Here is a 26,630-nt window from a genome sequence, read left to right as displayed (position 1 = left end):
TATAGTGCATATGAAAAGTAGAAAGCACCTTTTTTTCTTTCTTTAATGCATCACACAGATTACCAAGTTTTTATCTCACATGTAACTAATAAAAACAAAGCAAAGTGGAATTGCTAAATTCTTCAAAAAGGTTAGGGTTAGGGTTAGGGATATGTCGCCTAGGATATTTTTTAAATATTGGTTTAAAAATAAACCAGTATAATTTCTGAGCCATTAAAGGGCAGTGTAGCATGAAAGTGGGGTTGAAGCTGCTTTTATTCTCAGCAGTTTGTTTGCCGTATTAGAAAAGCTCCTAGCTCATAGCTCAGCATCCTGAATATGATGAAATGTGCTTTTTATCGCTCATGGGAGAAGGAATTTCTTAGATTTTTTTCCCTTCTGTTTACTTGTAAGATGGCGCAATTAAGAACACAGTGTATGGTATGAACAGACACAGAAACATTTCCAGCTGTTTGATTTCATTCAGGTTACATTGTTAGTTACAAGTTAGTACATTGGATTGTTAGCTTACTATTTTATTTGTATTTTTTATTACAAGATGTAACTTTGAGACACACAAAATATACAGGATACAATTGCTTACTTAGTAAATAATGAAAAAATTATCTTGCATTAAGCCAAATACATGTGGAAAGTGTAAAGGCACATGTGTCTGGTACAAGGTGTATAATGTGAGAAGCAATGTGAGGTGTAAGGGACACATTCAGTGCCATTATTTTTTTTATAACAGCTATTACATCCCTATGTGACATCAAAGAAAATTCGCCAAATAAGGCACATAACATGTTCAAGACACATGCAAATGGCACCTATAATGTTTATCCATCTCACGTGTCCTCCTGTGACCCGCTCACTTGAGATGGATTTTCACCTAGTCATTACTAGGTGTTTTAGTGTTTTAGGCATTCGTCTCTGGAGTCTGCTACTGTTCTTTCTTTAGACCAGGCTTAAAAACCTGACATAAGGTTGGAAAAACAGGATGAGTCGGTCTAAAATAAAATGTGCTACATAGACAAAAATGGCAGTGTTTTGTGGAAAACGGCTGCAATGAAGCCATACTCTCCATGACCTTTTTCTATCTGTGCATCTCAACATTGTCATGATGTTTAATATCTGTCCATCCTTAGAGACCAAATTTGTAGGAATTCTAGATCTTGAAGAATGTATACCAAATCAGGAGAAGAAATAAAACTAAATTTACAGGACCCCCTAACCCTTTGGCTAATCTGAAAAACAAAGAGGGAGTGCTTAGACGTTTAAGTTTAGAGTTTAGTTTAGAGCTTTATTTATCCCCATGGGGCAATTGATGTAAGCTGTCATGGTGCTTCACACAATCAGCACACACATACAAATGTTAATACCTAAAAAAAATAAAATAAATAAAAAAAATACCTTAAAAAAAAAAAAAAAAAAAAATATATATATATATATATATATATATATATATATATATATATATATATATATATAAATAAAATAAAATAAAATAAAAATAATTCATCTAATTCAACTGGATTTGTTACATAGCCGAATTTACATTTCAGATCCACGACAAAATCAAATCAAATAATACTGCTAATTATTTATATGTTTATTTAATTATACAATCAAATACTATAGTGGTTAGGTTAGTTATGAGTCAGAGATTTTTTTTTGTAATATCTATGATTTGGTGTGGGACTATGAGATCTAGCCCGCAATTATATATTTTATTGAATGAGACGTCTGGAAATCCCAGCAGTGCTTCAAAATCTGACAACTTCATTTTTTCAACAAACTATTTGTAAACAAATTTCATGTCTAAATACATTACTACTGGCTGTGCTACAGTGGCACACTTCATTAAATGTTAGTTAAACTTTCATCACTTGATTCCATTTCCATTAGCTCATGCAGAAACAAAATCGTTGCCCCGTTTCCTCATAACCCTTTCAGCTCGCTTAGCCAACAGCCGCATATTGCCTTTGCCACTCGCACAGTTGCAGTCAGCCGCAGCTCATTACGGGCATGCTGGGAAAGCTGTGCGCCTGTCCTGTTGATCTCCACCTATGGTTTGCATCAAAGCTTCAGCTGTTAGAGGAGAGGTGAGGGCTGAATGTGTCCCCTTGCATTTCAGATCGGATCAAGGGAAGTAAAGAAAGCTACAGCACCCTTAATGAACAGCGAGGCCAAAGGTTTCATGACATGCTGCTGTGTACCTCTCTCATCCAGCGCTCTTTTGAACTTCACTGTGCAGTTAATACACTGCAGCATCTTCCATGTTTATAGTGTTTTTAGAACACGTAACATGTTTTCTTTTTTTTCCTTTCTGTCTTTTTTTCTTACTTTCCTTCTGTCTGTCTTTCCGTCTCTTCCATTCTTTCACTCTGCAGGATTTCCTGGGACAGGCGTACTGTACTCTGGGGGAAATAGTGGGCTCCCTGGGGAGTCGACTAGAGAAGCCTCTTGGGTAAGAACCAGCATGCCATGTTATCCTCTCCTAACACATCCACCTGTGAGTATTTGACCGCACCAACTACTTCTAAATTAGCTGAGGTCTCTTTGTGTGACAATGGATAGTTAGGGAATGCGTTGTTCCTTTGTCAGTGGTGGCAAGTTTTGAATTTTATTCAAGGGAAAGGATGAACTCAGAGAATAATCCTACTTGTACTAGAGGAATTTGTAGATCACAGTGTTAATCAATCGACCATTTCGTATACAGTATGTCAATCTTAGATTCCCTTCATGACCTGGTAGATCCAACAGGAAATAGCTAACAATTGTGTCATTAGGTGTGTTATGTGCTAACAGTCTACAATGTCTGTGCAGGAGGATTTGTTTATTGCTGGAATTGCTTTCAGCAGCTTATTATCACATATTGGATTTATTTTCATTCATTCCGTGTCAGTAAGTGCTTCATTGTAGTCAGGGTTGCTGTTAGTCTGGAGCAGGGAACAATTGATACAAAGCAGAAGTACCTCCTGAATAGGCAAAATCCCATCACAGGGCACCAAGCACACACGCATTTACACATTCATTTACACCTAGTAGTCCACCATGGTCACCTACCAATTATTGTGTGTGTGTGAGAGAGAGGTAGAGACCAGTGAATCAGACGAAATGCTAACACCAGGAGAATTGGAAACTCTGCTGTGAAATACTGCATTTTTATTAAAAATTGTTTAAAAAAAAAAGGGACTTGTTACATGGTCCTGTCTATTTTTGCAGTATTTTAAGGATATAAGGAAGGTAATAGAGAAAGAGTACAAACTGTATTTGTTTTTATTTTAGAATTCGATGTAGCATAACATTAATTAGCTGCATTAATGATGTCAGCAGAAGATGTTCTCGAAAGTGTAAGTGTTTGTATGTTTGTGTGCACCAGAGCATGGATACAGAAGGCCAGAGTTCAAACTCACTAATGAGCTTTTGTCTCGCTGTTAATGCTCTTATTCGGTTTCCCTTTTTGTTAATTTATTATTCTTGTTACCTTATGATTCTTATGCAATTCAAAATATTTGTTTCTATCGAACTTGTTAAAATGATATTCTCAATATATATGCATTTGTATACCAGTAAAATTGCTTAATGAAGTAATGAAAATGAACTTGAATTAGGATTTCTGAGTACTGTGGGAGCTCAGTGGCTAAAGTTTTCTGTTTAATGAGTTCTGTTCTGTTCTGACAAATAAATTTACATTAAATTATAAAAACCACATGGCAGACTGTGCAGTTTGCATGTTGGGGTGATGTTTTAAGGCCAGGCACAAAGCAAAAAAGCCAAAGAGTACAAATAATGACATCATGCACATTCACATTGTTTATATCGGGCATCATCAAATGGCGGGCCACGGTCCGGGTCCGGACCGAGTGACGAGTCTGCCCGGACCCGTTAAAATCTTTGATATTAATAAAAATATAAATCATTTGTTCATGCGCAGCTAATCTAGTAATTATGACAGAAGCGTCATCAATAGCCAAGCCAATCAAATCGATTGTTTACCTTTCAGCAACAGCGAGTGTGAGAGAGAGATAGAGAGGAGATGAGAGAAAATGGCTTGCTCAAAAATGAGAAAAGTAGATGCTGAAAACCGAACTTTTAAAGATGAATGGACGGACAAATACATGTTTATTCTGCCTGCAGCCAGTTCTAAACCTTTGTGTCTCATATGCTGTGAAAATGTGGCGTTAAATAAAAGTGGCAACGTTAAGCGTCACTATGAAACCAAACTCGGGTCGTTTGAGGAAATGTACCCGCAGAAGTCCGCAGTGAGGGCAAGTAAAATTATCGAATTGAAAGCACAGTATGACAGGTCTACTCGTGTCATCACGCATGCATTTACAGGGCAGCAACGTGCAAATGAGTGTTCGTTAACTTTGCTGCTCAAAGTTCTGAACTTCTCTTTTATTCAGTAAATTCTGCCCTGTTCTATTTTACTTGAAATGTAGGCATTCGCCTAAGTTTCCTGTGTTATTTTATTTAAAATGTAGTTCATGTTTTAAAAAGGTGGCAGCTCAAATGTCTTTTGTTTATTTTTTTTCTTAAAGATTAAAAGCACTTTTATTTTATTCAAAAGATTCTGAATGTTTTACATTACTTGAAATAGGCCCTAAGTTCAGGCTGCTCAAAGCTGTGTTTGCACTTTTTATTTATTTTATTCAGAATAATTTCAGTGTCTGTTACTTGACATGTAGTAAAGACAACTACAGTATTGTTTTCCATTCAAGTGCCATACAAGTTCAGACGTTTCGGTATGTTAAAATTAGGGATGCACCGAATATTCGGCCACTGAAAATTTTCGGCCGAAAATGGCCCAAAAGTGCATTTTCGGTTGTCGGCCGAAACACTTTGATCACAGAAAAAACATGGCCGAAACAGTTTGTTGTGATGACGCAAACAGAAACTGCTGCCTGCACGTGCCTGTCTAAAACAACATGTCTGCGGTGTGGACGTATTTCAGTATATCTTGGAAAGACCCACGAATAGCGATTTGCAAACATGTAATCCAGAAATTTCATCTGTGAAAACTTTCTCCACGTTGGGTTTAATTTGAAATCCAAACATCCCGATCGGTATGCTGAATATGAGAGGAACGCAAACGCACAGAAAAGCAAAACTCCTCCGAGCATGCGCACTCCGTCTGTGGCGGACGGTTTTGAAAAGGCAAGAAGTTTCCCAGTGATAGTGTTGTATTGTATCTTTAAGCAGTTGCACTTGATCGGAATGCACTTTGTTTTTATGAAAGAACATATTTAATTTAACAACATTTCAGCAGGCCAGAGGGCCTGTACATAATTATTCAATGTACACATGAGTGCATTTAAGTTAAACATTTAAGACTAAATTTTAATTTATTTTATCCTGTGCATTGTTGCAATGTGCTATAAATAAATATTTTCATAATGTGTAATTGATTAAATCTTTGAAACTTTAATAATAATTTATGCAATTGAAATGCCTTGATTTTAGTAAGTTTAGTACACAGTCATAGCCATAAATGCAATGGTAATAATAATTGCCATAATTTCTTTCGGTGTTTTGGTTTTTCCGGTTTTCGGCCTTGCTTTTCTCTTTTTTCGGTTTTCGGTTTCGGCCAAGAATTTTTATTTCGGTGCATCCCTAGTTAAAAGCATAATACTTTGAAAACACTTGAAATTTAGCAATAAATTATATAGAAATGTATGTGCGTTATTAATTTTATTAACATGAGGGTACACTATTTTAAGTGACAACATAAGATCCGGACCTTTGCTGGGAGAAAATTTTAGTAACTGGACCTCTTTGAATTTTAATTGAATACCCCTGGTTTATATTTAAAATGTGATGATGTGGAAGATTGTGGGACAATAGTTTGATAGTTTGATATAAATTTTGTATTATTACTGGAATTATAGTGATGAAGGACAGTAATTTCCTGTAAGCAAACTTCAGAAACTGACACATGAGACTGACACATGAGACTCTTTCTATAGCTAAATTTATCCTACCAGAAAACTTGAAGCAGCACATTTTAAAAGTATATATTTAATATAAACATTCACTATACATGTATCTGATTATGGGCTGTTATAATAGACACCATAATGTATGAGATTGTGCATAAAAATAAATTCTTGTTCTTCTGACCTGATCAGATGTGAGAATTCATATGCGCTGTGATATGAATTAAATTTATGTTGTTTGACATTAGACTGAACAGCTTCCTTTTAGAGCATCGAGCAAAATAATGTTTAATATCAACAATGAAAAAATAAACAACCCAGCTTGTAAATAGATAGATCATTAGATTTTCAGCTTCTCTTCTTGTTGTTCATTTTACATTAATTGGTTAGCAAACACATGCGTCATCAAATCTGTTATGAGGGACAAAGAACAGCTGCTGTGTCATGAATGAAATGAATACTGGAATCCCTCTTAGCTAGTAGTGCTTACTGTACTTACTTTTTTGTATTAAGTATTCAACTAATACAAATAATACAAAAAAAATAATAAATATATATATATATATATATATATATATATATATATATATATATATATATATATATAAATAAATGCACATATTACAAACTTGAATTTAATGTCGGTCTCAGGTTCACATATTTATCAGTTCTCTAAATAGATTTCTTTTGTTGATAAGTGACACTCACGTTCCTGCAGGTTTATGTATATTGATTTACTGGATCCAGCAATGAAAGCAAAACTAAAACAAAAAATGCCATGCTAATATTTACTTAATTATAGTAAGCAAAGTACAGGATATTCAGGCATGAAAGGTATGCAGAATGAGTTCTGAAAATATAGATTATTAAAGTACTGAACTCTATTATATATTTTAGGGCTGCGGCTATCAATTATTTTAGTAATCAAGTATTCTACCGATTATTCCATCGATTAATTGAGTAATCGGATAAGAAATACTTTTTCTTTATAAAAGAGCAATGCTAAATATGCAAGAGAAAATAAGACAAGTCTTTTAAAATGAACAAGTTATTTGTTTCCTTTTTAGAAAAATTTTTATTTATATTGCTGAAATTACATACAAGAATATTCGTGCAAAAATAACCCCAATTAGTGCATTTAATTTCCGTTCCACATCGAAATGTAAATACAAATATATAAATAAAAAATACAATAAAAAATTATAATAAAAATATGAAAATCTATTTTTAAATTACTTTAAAAATGGTAAAGAAAACTTTGGAAACTTTTCTTTGGCCGGAATTTTCTCCTCGCTGTTTTCTCACCGTTCCTCCATTTTTCATTCTTCAGCGTCTTGTGTTTACCTGTCCAGAGCGTTTCAGCAATTAGTGGGTCAGTAATTATGGTCCGTGGGGAAACACAGTGCTCAATGAGTAGTTAAATGAACTAAACGATGTATTGAGGTAAATAATTTGTTAAATAATTGCAATTTTGTATTTGAATTACTCAAGTTACTCGGGGAATCGTTTCAGCCTTAATATATTAACTGTATTAGATTTAGCATTTTATAGCCATCATACAAATTAGTCTACAGTATGATTTTCTTCAGTGAACAGGTGTGATCATTTCAGATAACAAAAGAGAATATTATAGGAAATGTTGGAAGGTGTGTCCCTGTCACATTGGCAATGTTTTGCATAAAAGAAACTGAATAGAGTACAAGCTTGATTATTCAGAAAATTTAGGTGTTGCTTATCAAAATGCAGAAGGTAAGAAGCACAAGAACTTCCAAGAAGTTAGACCATTCACATAACTGTTAACTGGAGTGAATTCAGACATCATTTTAGTTGCTTTGTGTTCAACTTTTTTATCAAATAAATAAAGGTTTTCTGATATTATTTGCAAAGTTATTCCAGAATGGATGCTGTACAAAAAATATGCTCTTGCACTAACAGAGTTTTCAGGAATTTAAGGGTTCAGCACTAAGCCCGCATCAGCCAAGTAAAGTGGTCGGGATGGGCCGTGATGATTCAATAGATCGACATGATATGCTGCGGCTAGCCCATTAAAAAGGCTTTTAACTTTATAGTCAATACGAAACCTGATAGGAAGCCAATGTTAATTGAATAAGACTGGTGTAATATGCTCTTTCTTTTCCTGGTAAGAATGTTTGCTGCTGTGCTCTGAGCAGTGTGAAGTTAGCTTAAAGGAACAGCAGGGCTGTTGGCCTTAAAAACTATGTAGATATGTAACTCTAAAGGTTTGAATGTAGGCTCATGCAGGGTCAGGATACCTGTAATTCATAATAAGCATGAAAGGGACATTTTCCCTTTTTTATTCATTTTAGCCACGTGTATTTTCATACAATATAGTTTTGTTAGTCTCATGCAAATGTAATTTTTAAACAATTAAGCCATTAATTTTAAATGATATATTCCCTCATTTACTTATCATTATGACATTTATCAAACACCAAATACAATTTAAATGGTCTTGAATATATACTGAAAATGTTTATTCTCTATTTGTAAAAACTCAAATATATGTTTGTTTTTTCATAGTGATTTTTGGTCATTTGTCCCATTCGTTTGACATTTTACCTTATACAACCTTGCAGCTTGTTGTTTCCATAAATTATGATCAAAGTCCATAGTAGGGTTCATGACACATGCAGGCAAAACAAACAGAGATCATCCATGATCAAAACCAAAACACAAGCTAACACTAAAATCAAAATGAGCTCAAAACAACTAAGGAGCTAGAAACACACCTCTGACTTTAAGAGAAAAATCCACAAAAACACACAGAGCAAATGGTGACAAAAGTACACACATCCTTCACTTAAGTATAGACACTCATGTTTTAAAAGACTCGGGTAAAAGTTGAAGTACGGACTATACTTTTTACTTAAGTTAAAATAAAGAAGTTTGGGCTCTACTACCTGTTTTAGTGTCATGTTGGAAACTGTTTTTTATTACTGAAACCAACCAACTCAACATAGAGCATAAAAAACAAAATATACTTGTAAATGTATTAAAATAATTGTTGTGTTTTAAAGTATGTAAATCATGACACTGATAAGTAAATCAGACGGAACATTTGCCAGGTTTCCACACGGACGGTTAAATGAGGTGAAACCAGAGAAACTGTACCTCTTCTAACTTTCATACGGATAAAATCATCAGAGAATATTTATTTTGTTGAATTGGTTTGATCCAAGCTTTCTATTCATATATTTATTATGTCTGTGAGGTAAGTATTTACTGAGATTCAGGTTGTTGTATTTGTGTGTCTGTGAAAAGAGGAGACAGAGATGGCAGAAAGCGCACCCTTTATTTTACAAAAGCACAGCGTTTTGTTGTTAATTTGAGTGTATATAAATAAAAGTAGACCCTTTACAGATTCGAATAATGTTGGTCTTATCTGTACAATCAAAAAAGACAGGGTAATTTAAGTTATGATAAGTTATAGCATATGAGGAGGTTAATTGTTGGATGTGCGCATCATGGCGGATTTTTGGTGCATCAATAAACAAATATTTACTGATGGAAAAAAAAATTTCGGCAGAGATTTTATATATATATACCCGATTCCAAAAAAGTTGGGACACTGTACAAATTGTGAATAAAAACAGAATGCAATGATGTTTCAAATTTTAATATTTGATTCAGACTACAACATCGATGACACATCAAATGTTTAATTCATTTAATAAGTTGATTTTTAAATTTCATGGCATCAACACATCTCAAAAAAGTTGGGACAAGGCCATGTTTACTACTGTGTGGCATACGCTCTTCTTTTAATAACAGTCTGCAAACATCTCGGGGACTGAGGAGACAAGTTGCTCAAGTTTAGGAATAGGAATGTTGTCCCATTTTTGTCTAATACAGGCTTCAAGTTGTTCAACTGTCTTAGGTCTTCCTTGTCGCATCTTCCTCTTTGTGATGCGCCAAATGTTTTAATGGTTGAAAGATCTGGACTGCAGGCTGGCCATTTTAGTACCCAGATCCTTCATCTACTCAGCCATAATGTAATCGATGCAGTATGTAGTCTGGCATTGTCATGTTGGAAACTGCAAGTTCTTCCCTGAAAGAGACAACGTCTGGATGATAGCATATGTTGTTCTAGAACTTGGATATACCTTTCAGCATTGATGGTGCCTTTCCAGATGTGTAAGCTGCCCATGTCACACTCACTCATGCAACCCTATACCATCAGAGATGCAGGCTTCTAAACTGAGCTCTAATAACAATTTGGGTTGTCCTTATCCTCTTTAGTCTGGATGACATGGCGTCCCAGTTTTCCAAAAAGAACTTCAAATTTTGATTCGTCTGACCACAGAACAGTTTTCCACTTTGCCACAGTCCATTTTAAATGAGCCTTGGCTCTGCGCTTCTGGCTCATGTTTAGATATGGCTTCTTTTTTGACCTTTAGAGTTTTAGCCGGCAACGGCGAATGGCACGGTGGATTGTGCTCACCAACAATGTTTTCTGGAAGTATTCCTGAGCCCATGTTGTGATTTCCATTACAGTAGCATTCCTGTATGTGATGCAGTGCCGTCTAAGGGCCCAAAGATCACGGGCATCCAGTATGGTTTTTCTGCCTTGACCCTTATGCACAGAGATTTCAGATTCTCTAAATCTTTGGATGATATTATGCACTGTAGATGATGATAACTTCAAACTCTTTGCAATCTTTCTCTGAGAAACTCCTTTTTGATATTGCTCCACTATTTTTTGCCTCAGCATTGGGGAAATTCGTGATCTTTTGCCCAGCTTGACTTCTGAGAGACACTGCCACTCTGAGAGGCTCTTTTTTATACCCAATCATGTTGCCAATTTAAATAATAAGTTGCAAATTGGTCCTCCATCTGTTCTTTATATGTACATTTAACTTTTCCAGGCTCTTATTGCTACCTGTCCCAACTCTAATATTTGGCATGACAGTTAAAAATGTCTCGCTTTCAACATTTGATATGTTATCTATATTCTATTGTGAATAAAATATAAGTTTATGAGATTTGTAAATTATTGCATTCCATTTTTATTCAAATTTGTACAGTGTCCCAACATTTTTAGAATCGGGTTTGTACAAAAGAATTTCAAATGTTGTTACCTAATGAATGTGTCCAGGTTAAACAGCCACCATATATAACACAAGCAGAGAAAAGCTCATGATAATCAGGTGATAAGGAATGTCTCTGTTCTCAGTCATGTTTACATCACTGACTCCCTCTGTCTCATCCATGTTAACCCCATACTTCTTGTTACCTTCTGTCTTGCTCATTGTTAGCTTTGTAAACTAGTTTACGTCTGTGATGTGTAAGAGCCAGGTAATGATACACCAGTGTTTTGATTGAAAAAGCGGCACAATGACAGGAGACAGGTCGATGGGATGAAAATGTTGCACAATAAGAAGAAAGAATATTGACATTTCACTAAATAGAGTAAAACTAAAGTAATGAGTCTGGTTTGAAAATGTAAGAAGTAGAACGTACAGTTATTTGTGTAAAAATTTAATGAGTGAAAGAAAAAAGTTGGCGGAAAGATAAATAGTGCAGTAAAGTATTGATACCAGAAGAATCTCCGTAAGTACAATAACAAAGTATTTTTCTAATTTTAGTAAAGGGGGAGAAACGATAAATAAAAAGATAACGTATATATGTACATGCACTGTCACTAGACATAAACAAAACCATATGATGTGAACTCAAATGCAATATGAGAACAGCACTTTCTGTGTGATTTGCAAATACAAATCCATGACAAATACATTACCTTTTAGAGATGCAAAGCACATATTTACATGTCAATTTAATTTTATCTAATGTTGGTCTCAGATTCACCTTTCTCAGTTTTCTAAATAGATTTATGTTATTGTTACACAAAGTGATAATCATTGTTGCAAGTTTATGTGTGTTTATCTAGATCCAGTACTGGAAGCAAAACTAAGACACAAAATACCTTTTCTGATAATTACTTACTTATTTATAGTTGAAGGAATTTCCGGCATTAAAAGCGTGAAACCAGGAAAAAAAAGCAGAAACCGTGCTTGTATGTTTACTTGCAGAATTACTTTTAATCGTTATTTTAAAGCCGTCATACAAATCTTGTTGATACATTTTTTTAATAACACTGTCTAATGCACTAACAAATATTACACTGTGAACATGTGAACATGCTCACAGAGAGTAACCATTAGGTAAAATATTCTCCATGAAAACAAGAATTACTGCATATAGAACTGTAACTAAACATAGAATATATTCGATATAACTTGGCCGGCTCATGAGCAGAAAATGCTTTTATCTAGTAAATTAAATGAGCGTTTCTGACACCCGTGCCACAACCTCCGCATAGGGGTTTTTCCTTTTTTCCCAACCTGCACATCGAGGTGTCCAGGTCATGGGTTAAGCCTTATTCTGCTTGGCCTTTCACCCCCAGTTCTACTGTGTATTCCCAAATTATGGAGTGGAAAGAACATGGCTATAAGGCGAAGCCACAGGTTGAAGAGACACTTGCCACCTATCTCTCTCCCGGAATCGCCTCCTCCCTTCAGACACCTACATTACCCATGAAGCCCCTGCACAATACATCAGCGCTCATGGGTAAAGCCTGTGCTTCGGCAGGTCAAGGCGCTGCGTCAGTAGCTCGCAGCGGCCTCTCCGGATCCAAAAATGGTGCTTTCACCATATTTAGCACGACCCTTCACAATACATGGACACCAGAGTTGGCTGTGTTCATGTGTATGACCACCAGACACTGCTACGGTACAGGCATCATGCAACCAACAATCTGCATGATGATCTTATCAACAACATTCGCGACCTCGGCTTGCTGCGACCTCGGCCACAAAGACCAGGCCCCCAGACCTCGGTGTTACCTGATGGCGGTGGCCGGGAGAGGGGACGTCGAAAGCGCTGTTTGAGGAAGCGAAGCGCGGCAAGCGGGCGGGTGTCCGTGCTAGGCTAAATGCTAACCCTAGCCGGCCGGCTCTCCCATCCATTTTTCTTTAAAAAAAAAAGTCTGCTCCCTGGACAATAAACTGAATTATATCCGACTCCAGCGAACCACACGGCGAGAGTTAAGAGACTGTTGCGTCTTTGTTTTCACGGAGACGTGGCTCAGCGACAGAGTTCCGGAAGCCGCCATCCAGCTAGACGGGCTAACCTTGTTTCGAGCCGACAGAAACGCAGCTCTGTGCGGTAAGACTCGCCGTGGTGGCGTGTGTGTTTATATCAACACGGAATGGTGTAAGTGCTTGTTTCATGCTACTGCTTATCGCTAGTGGAGTTTGTGACTGTTAGATGCAGACCATTTTATTTACCACAGGAATTCACCACTGTTTACATTGTCGGAGTGTACATTCCACCCAGCGCTAATGCTAAGGAGGCACTGTGTGAACTCTACGGCGCTATTAGCGACCTGCAGAATGCTCACCCCGACGGATTGTTTATTATCGCCGGAGATTTCAACTCCATCAGCATGTGGACTTTGCGAGGAGAGGAGCGAACACGCTGGATCTTGTTTACACAAACATCCCCGGCGCGTATCGTGCGGAGCCCAGCCCCATCTCGGATACTCAGACCACTGCTCTGTTATGTTAATTCCAGCATACAGACCGCTCATCAGACGCTCTAAACCAGTTCTGAAACAGGTGAAAACCTGGCCAGAAGGAGCCACTTCTGCTCTTCAGGACTGTTTTGAGTGCACTGGCTGGGACATGTTAAGAGAGGCTGCAACCAACGGTGATTACATCAACTTGGAGGAGTACACATCATCAGTGATCAGCTACATCAGCAAGTGCTTTGATGATGTGACCATCTCCAAGACCATCACTACATGCTCCAACCAGAAACCGTGGATGACTGCAAATGTGCATGCGTGCTGAAACAGAGACTCTGCCTTCAGATCAGGGGACAAGGTGGCTTTAAAAACAGCAAGGGCCAAACTGTCTCGTGCAATCAGAGAGACGAAGCGCGCACACGCAAAGAAAATCCAAAACCACTTCCAGGACAGCGAAGACACCCGGCACATGTGGCAGGGCATCCAGGCGATCACGAATTACAAGACCACATCACCTGCTTGTGACCGTGACCCCTCCCTCCCAGATGCGCTGAACGACTTCCAAACAGTGTTTAACGGACGATGCTATCTCCACAACCCTCCATCTGGCCCTCACCCACCTGGATAACAAGGACTCATATGTATGAATGCTGTTCATTGACTTCAGCTCAGCATTCAACACAATCATTCCTCAGCACCTGATCGAGAAGTTGAACCTTCTGGGCCTGAACACCTCCCTCTGTAACTGGATCCTGGACTGCCTGACTGGGAGACCTCAGTCAGTCAGGATCGGGAACAGCATCTTCAGCACCACCACACTGAGCACTGGGGCCCCCCAGGGCTGTGTGCTCAGCCCACTGCTGTTCACTTTGCTGACTCACGACTGTGTAGCAATGCACAGCTCGAACCACATCATCAAGTTTGCTGATGACACGACCGTGGTGGGTCTAATCAGCAAGAACGATGAGTCAGCATATAAAGAGGAGGTACAACGGTTAACTGCCTGGTGTGGAGCAAACAACCTGTCTCTGAACGTGGACAAAACGAAAGAGATGGTTGTGGACTTCAGGAGAGCACAGAGCGACCAATCTCCACTGATTATTGATGGATCCTCAGTGGAGATCGTCAAGAGCACCAAATTCCTTGGTGTTCATCTAGCAGACAACCTCACCTGGTCACTCAACACCAGCTCCATCACAAAGAAAGCCCAGCAGCGTCTCTACTTCCTGAGAAGGCTGAGGAAAAACCCACCTCCCTCCCCTTATCCTGACCATGTTCTACAGAGGGACCATTGAGAGCATCTTAAGCAGCTGCATCACTGCCTGGTTTGGGAACTGCACCATCTCGAACCGCAAGACCCTACAGAGGATAGTGAGGACAGCTGAGAAGATCATCTGAGTCTCTCTCCCCTCTATCATGGACATTTACACCACACGCTGCATCCGCAAAGCACACAGCAATGTGGACGACCACACACACCCGTCACACACACTTTTTACCCTCCTGCCATCAGGAAAACGGTTCCGAAGCATTCGGGCCGCCACAACAAGACTGTGCAACAGTTTCTTTCCACAAGCCATCAGGCTTCTCAATACACAGAAATGAAACGGAACTCTCACACACACACTCACTCACACACACACTCACTCAAATGTGTGTTACCGAACTGTAATTTTTTCCTGGACTTAACACTTAACACACACTCATCACTCATCTCAATCCATTCCACCACCATTCATTTATTTATTATTTATTATTCTCGACCACACTCTTAACTGCTGTTTTTTTGCACATTTATCATTTATCACTGTATTATACTGTTTACATGCTGTTTTTTGCACCTTTGACTGCTGCTGTATTTTTGCACTACATTGTTCTGTTTATAATACCTTCTGGGGTATAGTTTTTAGTTTGTATAGTTTTTACAGTCTTCTCGTACAGTACTGTATAATCAAGTATACAGTAGGTTTACTGGTCGGCGCTATATTGGGTTTTGTGTCTTGTCTTGTGTCGTCTGTCTGCACTGTCTGTCTGCACTGTTTGCACTAGGTTGCACTCGATGCACTTTATGTAGCTTGTGTTGTAGCTCTGTGTTGTTTTGTTTGTTGTTGTTTAGTGTACCAGGGTTCCGGAGGAACATTGTCTCGTTTTTACTGTGTACTGTGTACCACTGTGTATAGTAGAAATGACAATAAAAGCCTCTTGACTTGACTTGACTTGAGTTGGTTGTGGGAGGTGCCTCCGGCAGCCATTTTGATGAGCTTCGCCGTATGGCGGATCTGGCTCTCAGAGCCACTAAAGAGACCACTAGGACCATTAGCTGGTCTATGGCTGCCCTGGTGTCTACAGAAATGCACCTGTGGCTCACTCTGTCAGAGATGTCTGATAGAGACAGGGCAGTACTGCTGGACACCCTGCTAACCCCTTCTGGCCTCTTTGGCGACTCCATAAGCTCGGTGGTTTCAGAAGAATAAGAAACAGGTGGCAGCATTCCAGCAGTACCTCACATGGGGCTGCTCGGCGGGCACAGCCCTGAACCCTCCACCTCCCACCAGGAGGTGCAGAAACGAAGTGTCGCAACTCGCTCTCCCCTGTGAGGGGTTCTGCATGGCACTCGGCATCGAAGCCTCGTGAGGTGACAGATCTGACGACTGTCATCTTCAACAGGAAGGCTTTGACAAAAAGGTCCTTACACGGGACTTTCTGGGGATCCGGTCGTGAAGGGGCGCACTGCACCGCTCTATCCGGTGGCCACCCTGTCCCGGCCCTCTCAGAGACTTGGTCCGTTAACCCTGCCACCCTCGGTGCCTCAGGGCATGGCCAGCTCCAGCGAGCTCTCTTCTTGTTCTCCACCCAGCATTGTTGTGGTCCAGGAGATCTTGCCACCCCTAGAGCCGTCTCAGGGTGCTGCCCCGGCTCTAGGCACACTGGAGGTTGGTCTCGAGAGACTGATACCCCTAAGGCACTTTCTGGCAGCTTGAAAAGCTCTTCTAGATGTGTCTCAGTGTCTCCTGCACACTGTAGAGCGAGGCTACTCGATTCAGTTCAGGTCTCCTCCGCCCCGTTTTCACGGGGTTCTTCACACCCTGGTGGGAAGTCAGCAGGCTCTGGTCATGGAACAGGAAGCAAACACTCTACTGAGGAAGGAGGCCATCGAGGTGGTCCCTCCATCAGAACGAGAGTCCGGGTTCTACAGCCAGTACTTCATAGGACGGAGGGTTGCTTCATATCTTAGATCTTATATCCCTATCCAAACAGATCCCGGATGAGCTCCCTTTACAAAATGTGTGGATGCGGCTCTGGTTCCCCTGAGACCCAGGGCATCCCCATTCTCAACTACATCGACGATTGGTTGATCCTTGCTCAATCAAAGCAGTTGGCAGTCCGGCATCGAGATGTCGTTCTCGCCCACATGAAGGCTTTGGGGTTTTGTGCATTTTCCATTTCTCCACCTATCTCTGTTTCATATGGGATTCGACTACTTTGTGCACACAGCTTCCCCCTGCCCACATTGTGGCCATCCTTACGGCCGTCAGGAAGGTCATAGAAGGGCAGTCTCTCACTGTCAAGCAGTTTCAGAAACTGCTAGGGCTTATGGCAGCTGCGTCCAGTGTGAATGCACATGGCACATTAACTGCCTAGAGATGCTGGGCGTGCTTTTAGCACTGAAGCATTTCCTCTCAGACCTTAGAGGTCACCACGTGTTGGTTCGTACAAACAATACTGTGGTGGTCTCCTATATCAAAAGGAGGTCTGCGTTTGCACGCACCGGATTTCCCTTTAGGCCCAGGGATAACTCCTCTCTTTGAGAGCAGTTTACATCCCGGGCCAGTTGAACAAGGCAGAAGACACCCTGTCGAGGCCAGCTGGATCCAGTTCACTGCCCGGTTGGTCCAGTGCTGGATTTCCTCCAGAGACAGTTCACCAAGTGGTTGGCTCTTTTACCAATAAATGACGTTGATTTTAACGTGTTTTCTCCATGGCATCCGGAGGCTGAGGCCTCTGGTATGACCTAAAGTGCCTGGGTGGGACCTGGCCATCGTTTTGGGGCTCTGTCTGAGCCCCTCTTCAAACCTTTAGCCGAGGCATCTTGAAGGCACCTTTCAATCAAGACTGTGTTCTTGTTGGCCATCTGCTCTATCAAGAGAGTCGGGGACCTGCAGGCCCTTTCCGTGGCCCCCTTCTTCCTGGAGTTTACGGCGGGTATTTCTAGTGCCTTTCTGTATTTCCGTACGAGTTACATACCCAAGGTGCCCTCGGTCGTCCCACGACCTGTATGATTACAGGCATTCTTTCCTCCTCCGTTCCAGGCCCCAGACCAGGAGAAACTAAACCGGCTCTGTCTGGTGCATGCACAGGACACGTACGTCCACAGGACGGGTCCTTGGAGAAGAGCGTTTTGATGCAGCGTTTCCTTCCCTCAGGGAACTAGGGTTACATACATACCTAGAGGCATTTTTTTTTTTCTTGTTAACAATCTGTAGATGTTCAGGTACATGAACAAAATAGAGCTTAACTCAATTAAAAGTGAGTAAAAAAATCTATTTGACTGAAAAACAGAATTTACATTTTATACATAGTTTAGCATTTAAGATAGTATTAAGACAAATATCAACTATGAACAATCCAATAATTAAGCTTCACTTTCAAGAAAGACACTGACATTGAGCATGACTCTGTAGTCAAATTTCAGCGTTTTTATCTCAATAGCAGAGCATCTGCAGAAACACCTTAAAGAAAGCTGGTAAGGAATGTGTTTACTGGGCATGTGTGAGAGGTGTTCAAGAGAGAGAAAGTGACGGTGGCGATAATGTTGGTGTGGTAACGAATTTGCTGCAAGGTTAGCGTAAATTATTTTACCCAGTTTTAATTTGTTTATTTATTTTTGTGAATATCACCTAGTAGCACAGTTATGCTATCTTAATTTGACATTGGTGTAAATTTGATTGAATGCCTTCAAACAAACAAACAAACAAACAAAACACAACACAAAGCTTTTTAATTAGCTGATTGGCTTAAACTGGGCAAGAGACAAATAGTTAAAAAAAAAAACCCTCAAGGCATGTAAGGTTTTTATAGGGTTTTTTTTAATTCTACCTATCTATTATCTATCTATCTATCTATCTATCTATCTATCTATCTATCTATCTATCTATCTATCTATCTATCTATCTATCTTTCTTTCTTTCTTTCTTTCTTTCTTTCTTTCTTTCTTTCTTTCTTAGAGATAACAACTTTGCCATTTCCAACCAAGAGGTTGTGACTGATCACTGCTACTGGCCTAGCTTCACAAAATCAATAAGCACTTTGTACTGATCCACACACCTCAGAATGTAGTATATGCCGAGGCTATTTGCTAGGTGATCCATCGCCTGCCCTGATGCACTCTATTGTAGCTGACTGTGGTAGAATCGGAATAAAGAAAGCACTTCTATAGCTGAGCCTCTTAAAGGCCATTTTGAACTTTTCATTCCCTATATTTAGCAGAAGTTGGCAGAGTTAAAAAGCTGTAAACCGTTTTGTATATATGAAAAGTTTCCAAAATTCCAAATTCTAAATGATTGTGCTTTTCTTCCTTCCTGTGTAATATTTTTAAGTTTACTTGTTTCATCAAACAATTTATGCTTATTCAAAAATTATTAATTAAAAAAATAGATTGTCACATGTATACGCTTCTATAGCTTATGCAAGTAGTATGTGCAAATATGAATCTTTAGAATGTTGCAGTAGTTATGGGGAATGTTTCTGAGAATGGCAAAACAGTGCCAAAGTGATGCACCTGCACCTCCACCCTGATGGGGGGCACCTTTAACAACCCTAATGACTGTTAATTACAGATAATTATACAGTTTAATCAGCACACCAGCCTGCATACGGGAGTCTCTGCATAGGGAGGGAAAAACAACGAGAAGTCTCTCACCATGTCTCCATGGTGCTATTTTAAGCCCTGTCAGTGGATGGCAGGAGAGAGAGAAAGAGAGACAGAGGAATATAATTGTGTGTGTGTGTGTGTGTGTGTGTGTGTGTGTGTGTGTGTGTGTGTGTGTGTGTGTGTGTGTGTGTGGTATAATTCCTGAGCATTTGCATGTATGTGTTTGAAAGCTTTTAGGAAAAATCGGAGCATAGCTGTTTTTGTAGTGGTAAATTATGGTAAATTTTCTTTGTGTGCAGAACACACCATTGTGTGTATATTTAGTTTGTCATTTCTCTGTAGGTAAAATGTATTTATAAAATATTTTTACATTTGCTTTGATTCAGCTGATTTTGGGGAAAAAAAGAGAAAAAAGTACAAAAAAAAAGTTTTGAAAAAAGTAAAGCCTAATAAAGTCTTCCAGGCTGCTCACTGTTCAATATGCGCTTCCTGTGTGTAAACCTCAGAAGGGTTTATTTTATCACACCCATGCAACATGACTCTACTTTTAAAAGCAGGGAGTTAAGCACTTCGTCTAGAATGCACGGGCTCTAATTTATTCTTTAGAGGTCTTATCTGCATTTTCTGTTTCGTGAATCCACTCTTGCTGGTTAAGAGGTTGCACAGGTTCACTACTCTGTGTGACTGAATGGCAGCTCTGCTGTGGCACAATAAATCTCAGTGAGGAAAAAACCTTGCAAGCTTAATTAGTTAGGCATACACTGCAATGAGCTGTCTGGTAAAGGTAAAGGTCACCTATTGACCAGCAGTGAAGAAGGAAGAAGGACTTGAGCACATAGATCGCTTTTAATGATAATTGCTATTTCATTCAAATCTGTACTGATAGGTGGGTGGTGGAAGTGGTGGAGATATAATTTGTACGTGAGACGATGGGAAAAACAGCTGTTCTGCCGCAGTGTAGCCGACACTTAATTAACTTGTTCTGTCAGGATGCTGATTGTAAATTCGAGTGTCTTGATTAGGACTTTCAGGATGGTAGTTTCACAGTGTAGAGAGGAATTCGAGGGGATGTGTGAATGTGTCTAGGTGTGTGCGTTTCCACTCAACGAGTATCACTGTGTGAGCGGATAGTGATGTAATAAGGGTGATGGCGTTTTTTTGAAGACCTTAATTCTTGCATATAAGTGAGTTCAAAGGTTTTATGACGGTCTTAGCTTCACTAAGAAACTCAATTATAGCTTGTGCATAATAAAAATCTACAAATGAATAGCGAATAGATTGTGAACGCAGATTGCTTATTTATTTCAAAAGGATTCCTTCGAGAAGGCATCTTTTTTTACTCCTGAAGCCAATAATAATAATAAAAACACCTGAAAAAAGGTCTATTTCATCCGAAAACCTTTCACTAGTATCTGCCCTATTAAATATTTTTTTTAAAACTTGAAATAAGATTGTAGAAATGGCTGACCATAAAACAATTTTATTACATATAATCATAATGTGTGCATGTACGTACGTACAGTATAATAGAAAGGACTGTCAACGATAATTCCTCTCATTTTTTCACAGCTATGATTTACACTCTTGGTGTGTAACTGGCAATATAGTATTAAAATAAGTTATTACAATTTGTTCAAACATATGGTCCTCCAAAAGCAATCTTTGCTTTGAGTGCTACCTTTTTTTCGGGGACTGAGTTATCTCAGTGAAATATGGATGAACCCATGTCCAGGAGGCACCGGTGCAGAAATATATTCATGCAGAAATACATTCATTATCTCTGCTGGGGTCCTTTGCCCAGTTTAATGGTTGGGGTTGTCATGGAGACCTGAGCTTTTCCCTCTCACTGTCTTCCTCTTGTTTTCCAGGTCAGGTTATGAACGGTTGAACGCTCTGCAGATCTTCTTGATGAATCAGGTGTAACAGTGTAGTCTGCCACCTGTTGGCTTGCTTTTCACTGCCATGAAACACACTGACACTGAGCACGACTCTGTTTTATTGTAGTCAAACTTCAGCGATTTTATCTCGATAGCTGAGCATCTGCAGAAACATCAAGCTAAAAAAGGAATGTGTTCGCTGGGCATGTGCGAGAGGTGTTCAAGAAAGAGTGGGAGAGTTGTCGCTGTGAGGAAATATGCTAGTGTTTCATGCTTTTTTTTCTTTGCTATCTGCAATATTGTGCACTGCGGTTTAAAGGAATAAGAGAGATTCCAGTAAATTGGCTTGATTTTAATTAAATATGTCGTAACTCATTCGAAATTCTTTTCTCAACAAACCCCTGAAATCTGACCAAAAATAGCACGCTGTGACATCTGTGATTCATCGTCTGGACATGAGATTTTGCACGATTACACAGTTTATTCTAACGTATGTACTTTTTTGTAGGTGATGAAATGCATACTGAAGTAATTAGGATGTACCATTGCGAGTTCTGTTACAGACTGTAGCTTCTATATGAAAGATCTTAGTAGAGCGTAAAGAGGTCAAAGCAGATCGGAATTGCCAGATGATAATTTAAATATTTATGCACTCAGTCATGATTAGTGATGCACATCTAGCATAAAATGTAATGAAGAAAGAAATGCTTAAATCTGCTACATTTCCTAAAGACGTCATAAAAAGTCATAATAAATGGTATCATGAGTCCACTTGATTGGTTATCATGAAAATTGCACACAGATTAGTGATAATGCTGAAATTTGTAAACTGTAAAGGGTTTTCAAAAATGAATATTTTTTTACAAAATGAAATAACATTTGCATTAATGTAAACATTTTTTCTTCAAGGAACAGCATCATTAAATAAAACAATAAATAAAACCATATATATTTTCACACAAAAAAAGATATTTGAAATATTTTATCGAAACAACCAGCATACAGCAAACACCATTTAAATTATTGACCTGTTTTTCTGTTAAAGTTTAAGATACAGTATATGTTTACATACTTGAATTCAGGCAATACTGCAATCGTTATTATTGAATATGTTTAACTTTTTAATGGCATCTTGCCTTTTGTTCTTAAAGGCTAGAAATGGCCCTGTTTACATAGGATGTAACAGACAACGAGGGAGGGAAAGAGAGTGAGAGAGAGAGATGAGATCACAGACAGACAAGATAGATAGACAGACAAGATAGACAGATAGATAGACAGATAGATAGACAGATAGATAGATAGATAGATAGATAGATAGATAGATAGATAGATAGATAGATAGATAGATAGACAGACAGACAGAAGGACAGACAGACAGAAGGACAGACAGACAGACAGACAGACAGACAGACAGACAGACAGACAGACAGACAGACAGATGTGTAGATAGATAGATCCCAGGCAGAGCAGACGGCGTGTATGGGGAATTGTGTGGGGAAAGCGGAGGTTGCCAGGTGAATTCACGCTAATCCAGAAGTTTGTGCGTGACACGCGTTGGTGTCGAGGAGAGATGTGCGTTACTGCGAGTGGGTGTGTGTCCCGGCTTAAGTACGAGTGAGAGAAAGCGGTGGGGAAAATGTGAATAAAAAATAAAAGAAAGCTCTGTCTGTAGAACCATCGCCTGTTGTCTAGAACCAGTGAGATCTGTTAAAGATTTGTACAGTTCTTGTACAGTTCCTCTTTATGCTCAGTGTTGGTAATCCTAAAGCTCAAATATCGCCATATAATAGAGGTAGCGTTTATTTTTATTTTTTTCGCTACCAGTTCAGTGTTGGTCTGCTCTTCATTTTTACCTGGTCTCTGCGCCGCTTAAAAAATGCCATAATTGAAAATATAAATGATACATGTATATTACATGTATTCAGGGTCCATATATTTACATTTTGCATGCTGTATCACTTATTGTAGCATACTAAAAGTAAAATGTTTCAAATATGTATTCAATTACATAAATATCATGGTAATTTGCATATTACATTCCTTTTGAAGTCATATCCTTGCATAACATTTTATTTCCATGACACTTATTATTATTGTTGCTAAATCACATTTTGGAGGGTGGAGTATTGCAGTTGATGTCAAAGCCATAAAAAATAAAGTTCAAATGCATTCATTTTTCACTTTAGCAACTTCTAGCCATTATGGTTATACTGCACTACAAAGTCAAAGGCATCTGAAAAACTATAATACTCCTGTATTTAATTTTCTTCAATAAAGATAATAATTTTAATAATTATAATAACAATATCATGTCAAAACAAAAATGACATTAAAAGCCTGTTGTCTGATGAGCCTTACTCCCTATTAAGTCAGTGTACTCAAATCTGCTGTAGGAGCCTAAAGCTTCACTGGAGTTCTGTAGCCGCATTAAAGCTACCCGGTTAACCACAAACAGTTTGCATGACTTGAGTTGCTCGGAAATATTGTATTTCATCAAAAGTGAGAAATAATATACACAATTCCATAATTCATATAGAAAAATTTTAACATACCTGTAAATCTGGGAAAAATCCAGGATTTGATTTCATCATCATCCAGTGAATATCAGGCTCAGGATACACCCTAAGCGGGATTGTTGTTGCATTGATAGATTGTGGCATTGCATCCACAAATACACATCCGGATATGTGTTCATTATTTTCCTCTTAATGGCTGTTTGTGTCAGTACAGCATCCTGGCACTGACTGCAGACTGGTCAAATGGCAGATTTGGAGTTCAATGCAAGCTTTCGTATAGACAGTGACTGATTTTCCATTGAAAAAAAGTATCTCCAACATTTTATAAAATAGTCAACAGATCAGCATCAAAGCATCTTGTGCTGCTGCATACTAATTTAAGTCAGTAAACCTAAAAAAGTGAACGTGAACTTGACAGAATGACATTCAAGATGTTTATTATTCTGAAAATGCCTATTATTTTATCAGCGTTCTACTGAACTAGCTTTATTATAAAGTGTTAATAGAAAGCTTAACTTTTTTTTTTTTTTTTTTTGGAAACTGCTTGCTCATGGTACTTGTTTAGCTTGAAAGTGTGAACAGTCTCAATAGAAATTATCTTTATTTTACTGGGACTTCATCCCAGTCGTGCCTCTGTCACCGTTTCTTCACTTGAGAATAATAACTAGCAAGCAGCATAAGTAACTAGAGTTTAATAAAGTTTATATTTGTGTCTGCACAGGCTGCTCAGATATGGAGCCCTAAGGAGTAAAGCTCAAGGGAACTGCTCTGGATCTTAGCCTAGTGTTTGCTTTCTCAGGAATAATATGCAAAAATACACATTTCAGTCACAGCAGGGGGTTTGTAAGGGCTATTTAATGCCTCAGCTAATGAAAAAATCCCAGGTTTCATTAAAATCTGTAAGTGTTGTGTTACGGACTGAGACTGACTGGCATGTGGGTATGTATAGGAAGGTATATTTGAGTTTTTCTCGACTGATTTCACACATCTTTCCAAACATATGTCTTTCTTTTAAAACAATTACCGCATCCAATTCAACAAATGCATATCTTGACCAAACAATTTATTTGTACATACTATATTCTGGTGGTTTGCGTGTATGTATATGCATATGTAAAAAGTGTGTGAACATCAGACTAAAATGTTCTTTTTAAAAATGCCACCCCACATTTGCTGTTGTAATCACCTCCACTCTTCTGGGAAGGTACTGATATAGTGAGTAGGCCTGGGGTGCAGTCAGCATTCTAATTAATTTAGAAATTATACAATACGGTTGTAGTCAGTTCTCTATAACAGGCCAATTAAGATCTTCTACACCATGTTAAACATACCTTCATGGAGCTCACTTTGTCCACAGGGGCATTGTCATTATGTAACAGGTTTGGGGCTTCTAGTTCAAATGAAGAGAAAAATGTAATGCCACCACATCCAAAGACATTCTATACAATTGCGTATCAAAATTATTTGTAATAGTTTGGTGAAAAACCCAGGGATGAAAAAGTGTTCTTTTTTGTATTTCCCCTCACATTTTTTTTTTTATAGATTTCTTATCGTTGTGTACAATTGGGAAAGTTGCATTTCATGTGTTGTGTGTATTAGTAACTCAGCAGATATGATTTATGGTTAATTGAGAACATACCATGTGAAACTGTGAATTTAGCAAATACTTTCGTTTGGAAAGTGGTACATCTGATTTATGTTAAACTGATCAATTATAAAATGTATATTATGAAAACAATGTTAAATTTTGTCTGGTGTTTTTAGAACTTTTGGAACATGAAATTTGTTCTTTATATAAAATTGACAAAAACGTACATTTTATTTATTACAATTACACAGTGTTTAGATGCGATAATTGTTTTGAGAGCATTGACCTGACTTTGTTAAACTGATCGAAAAAGATGAATACTGAAGCAAAGGCAGAGTATAGAAGCAAAAGAAAAAGTTTTATACACATAGCAGGATCCAAACTACACTACTGGCATATGTTTTAATTTCTGTAACTATTTGGAATAGAATAGTTAAGACATCCCTATAGTATTAGAATTGAAATCTTTTCAGTAGTACATGCGCAAATGAAATACAAAAAAATCTAAAGATCCGATCTGGGAGATAAAAAACACAACTGAAATCATTTATAAAACTGGAACTAGAACAAAGAACTGAACTCGAGATGTGAGAAAACACCAGCATCAGGGTCTCCATTAAATAATTGCAGTCTATTGAGGAGAGTTTAAAGGGTCACAGCAGCTATTTGTAGAATTGCTCCCAACTGAATTACTTTGATTGGCCTTTTTGAACAATCTTCTCAACAGATTGACAATCAGCTCTCAAGATGTTTGTGGTGAATTTAATCTGACTTGAATGATAGCAACAGTAGCACATTTCGATAAATATGCTGTAAGCCAGGTTCAAGTATGAATTAATTTAACATTAAATTGAGTCATTTATATTTAGTGAATTATCAGGTAGGCTGTGTGGAGCAGTGCACGTCCTCCCCATGTCCTCTTAGGATGATTATGGATTCTCTGGTTTCAAAAGTGCAAAAAACAACAACATAGGAATAGGATGATGGCTATGCTGAATTGAACAAGTTATCAAGTGTGACTTGCAAAAGAATAGGAGTAAATTTTGTATGTGTGGTGCTCTACAATAGACTATAGTTAAATCGACAGCACCCAGTGTTTCCAGCATAGACACTAGATCCACCATGACCCTCACCATGATAAAGCAGATGAGGATAAAGATGATGCATAAACAAATTTTGCTTGTGTGTATTTCTATTCTTTCTAAAGAAGACTTTGTTCTGAATTCTGAAAATTTGGGGAAAAAAATCTTTGTAAAATCATTAATTTAAAATCCTCAATTTAGAATTTCTGAGGGAATCTAAACCTA

The 26,630-nt window shown here is 38.4% G+C and overlaps 1 protein-coding gene across 1 annotated transcript in view; it reads left to right on the top strand.

Moving 5' to 3' along the window:
- Positions 1–26,630, top strand: part of LOC124401014 (copine-8) — a 140,564-nt gene that overhangs the window by 67,620 nt on the left and 46,314 nt on the right. Inside the window, exon 6 of the mRNA XM_046872901.1 lies at positions 2,373–2,449. Coding sequence (XP_046728857.1) covers positions 2,373–2,449 — 77 coding nt within the window. The remainder of the gene's footprint in view (positions 1–2,372; positions 2,450–26,630) is intronic.

Source organism: Silurus meridionalis, chromosome 18 (assembly GCF_014805685.1).
Source record: "Silurus meridionalis isolate SWU-2019-XX chromosome 18, ASM1480568v1, whole genome shotgun sequence".
NCBI classification, from domain to species: domain Eukaryota; kingdom Metazoa; phylum Chordata; class Actinopteri; order Siluriformes; family Siluridae; genus Silurus; species Silurus meridionalis.
The sequence above is the reverse complement of the archived record's forward strand: the minus strand, read 5'-3'. Positions and strand labels throughout refer to the sequence as shown.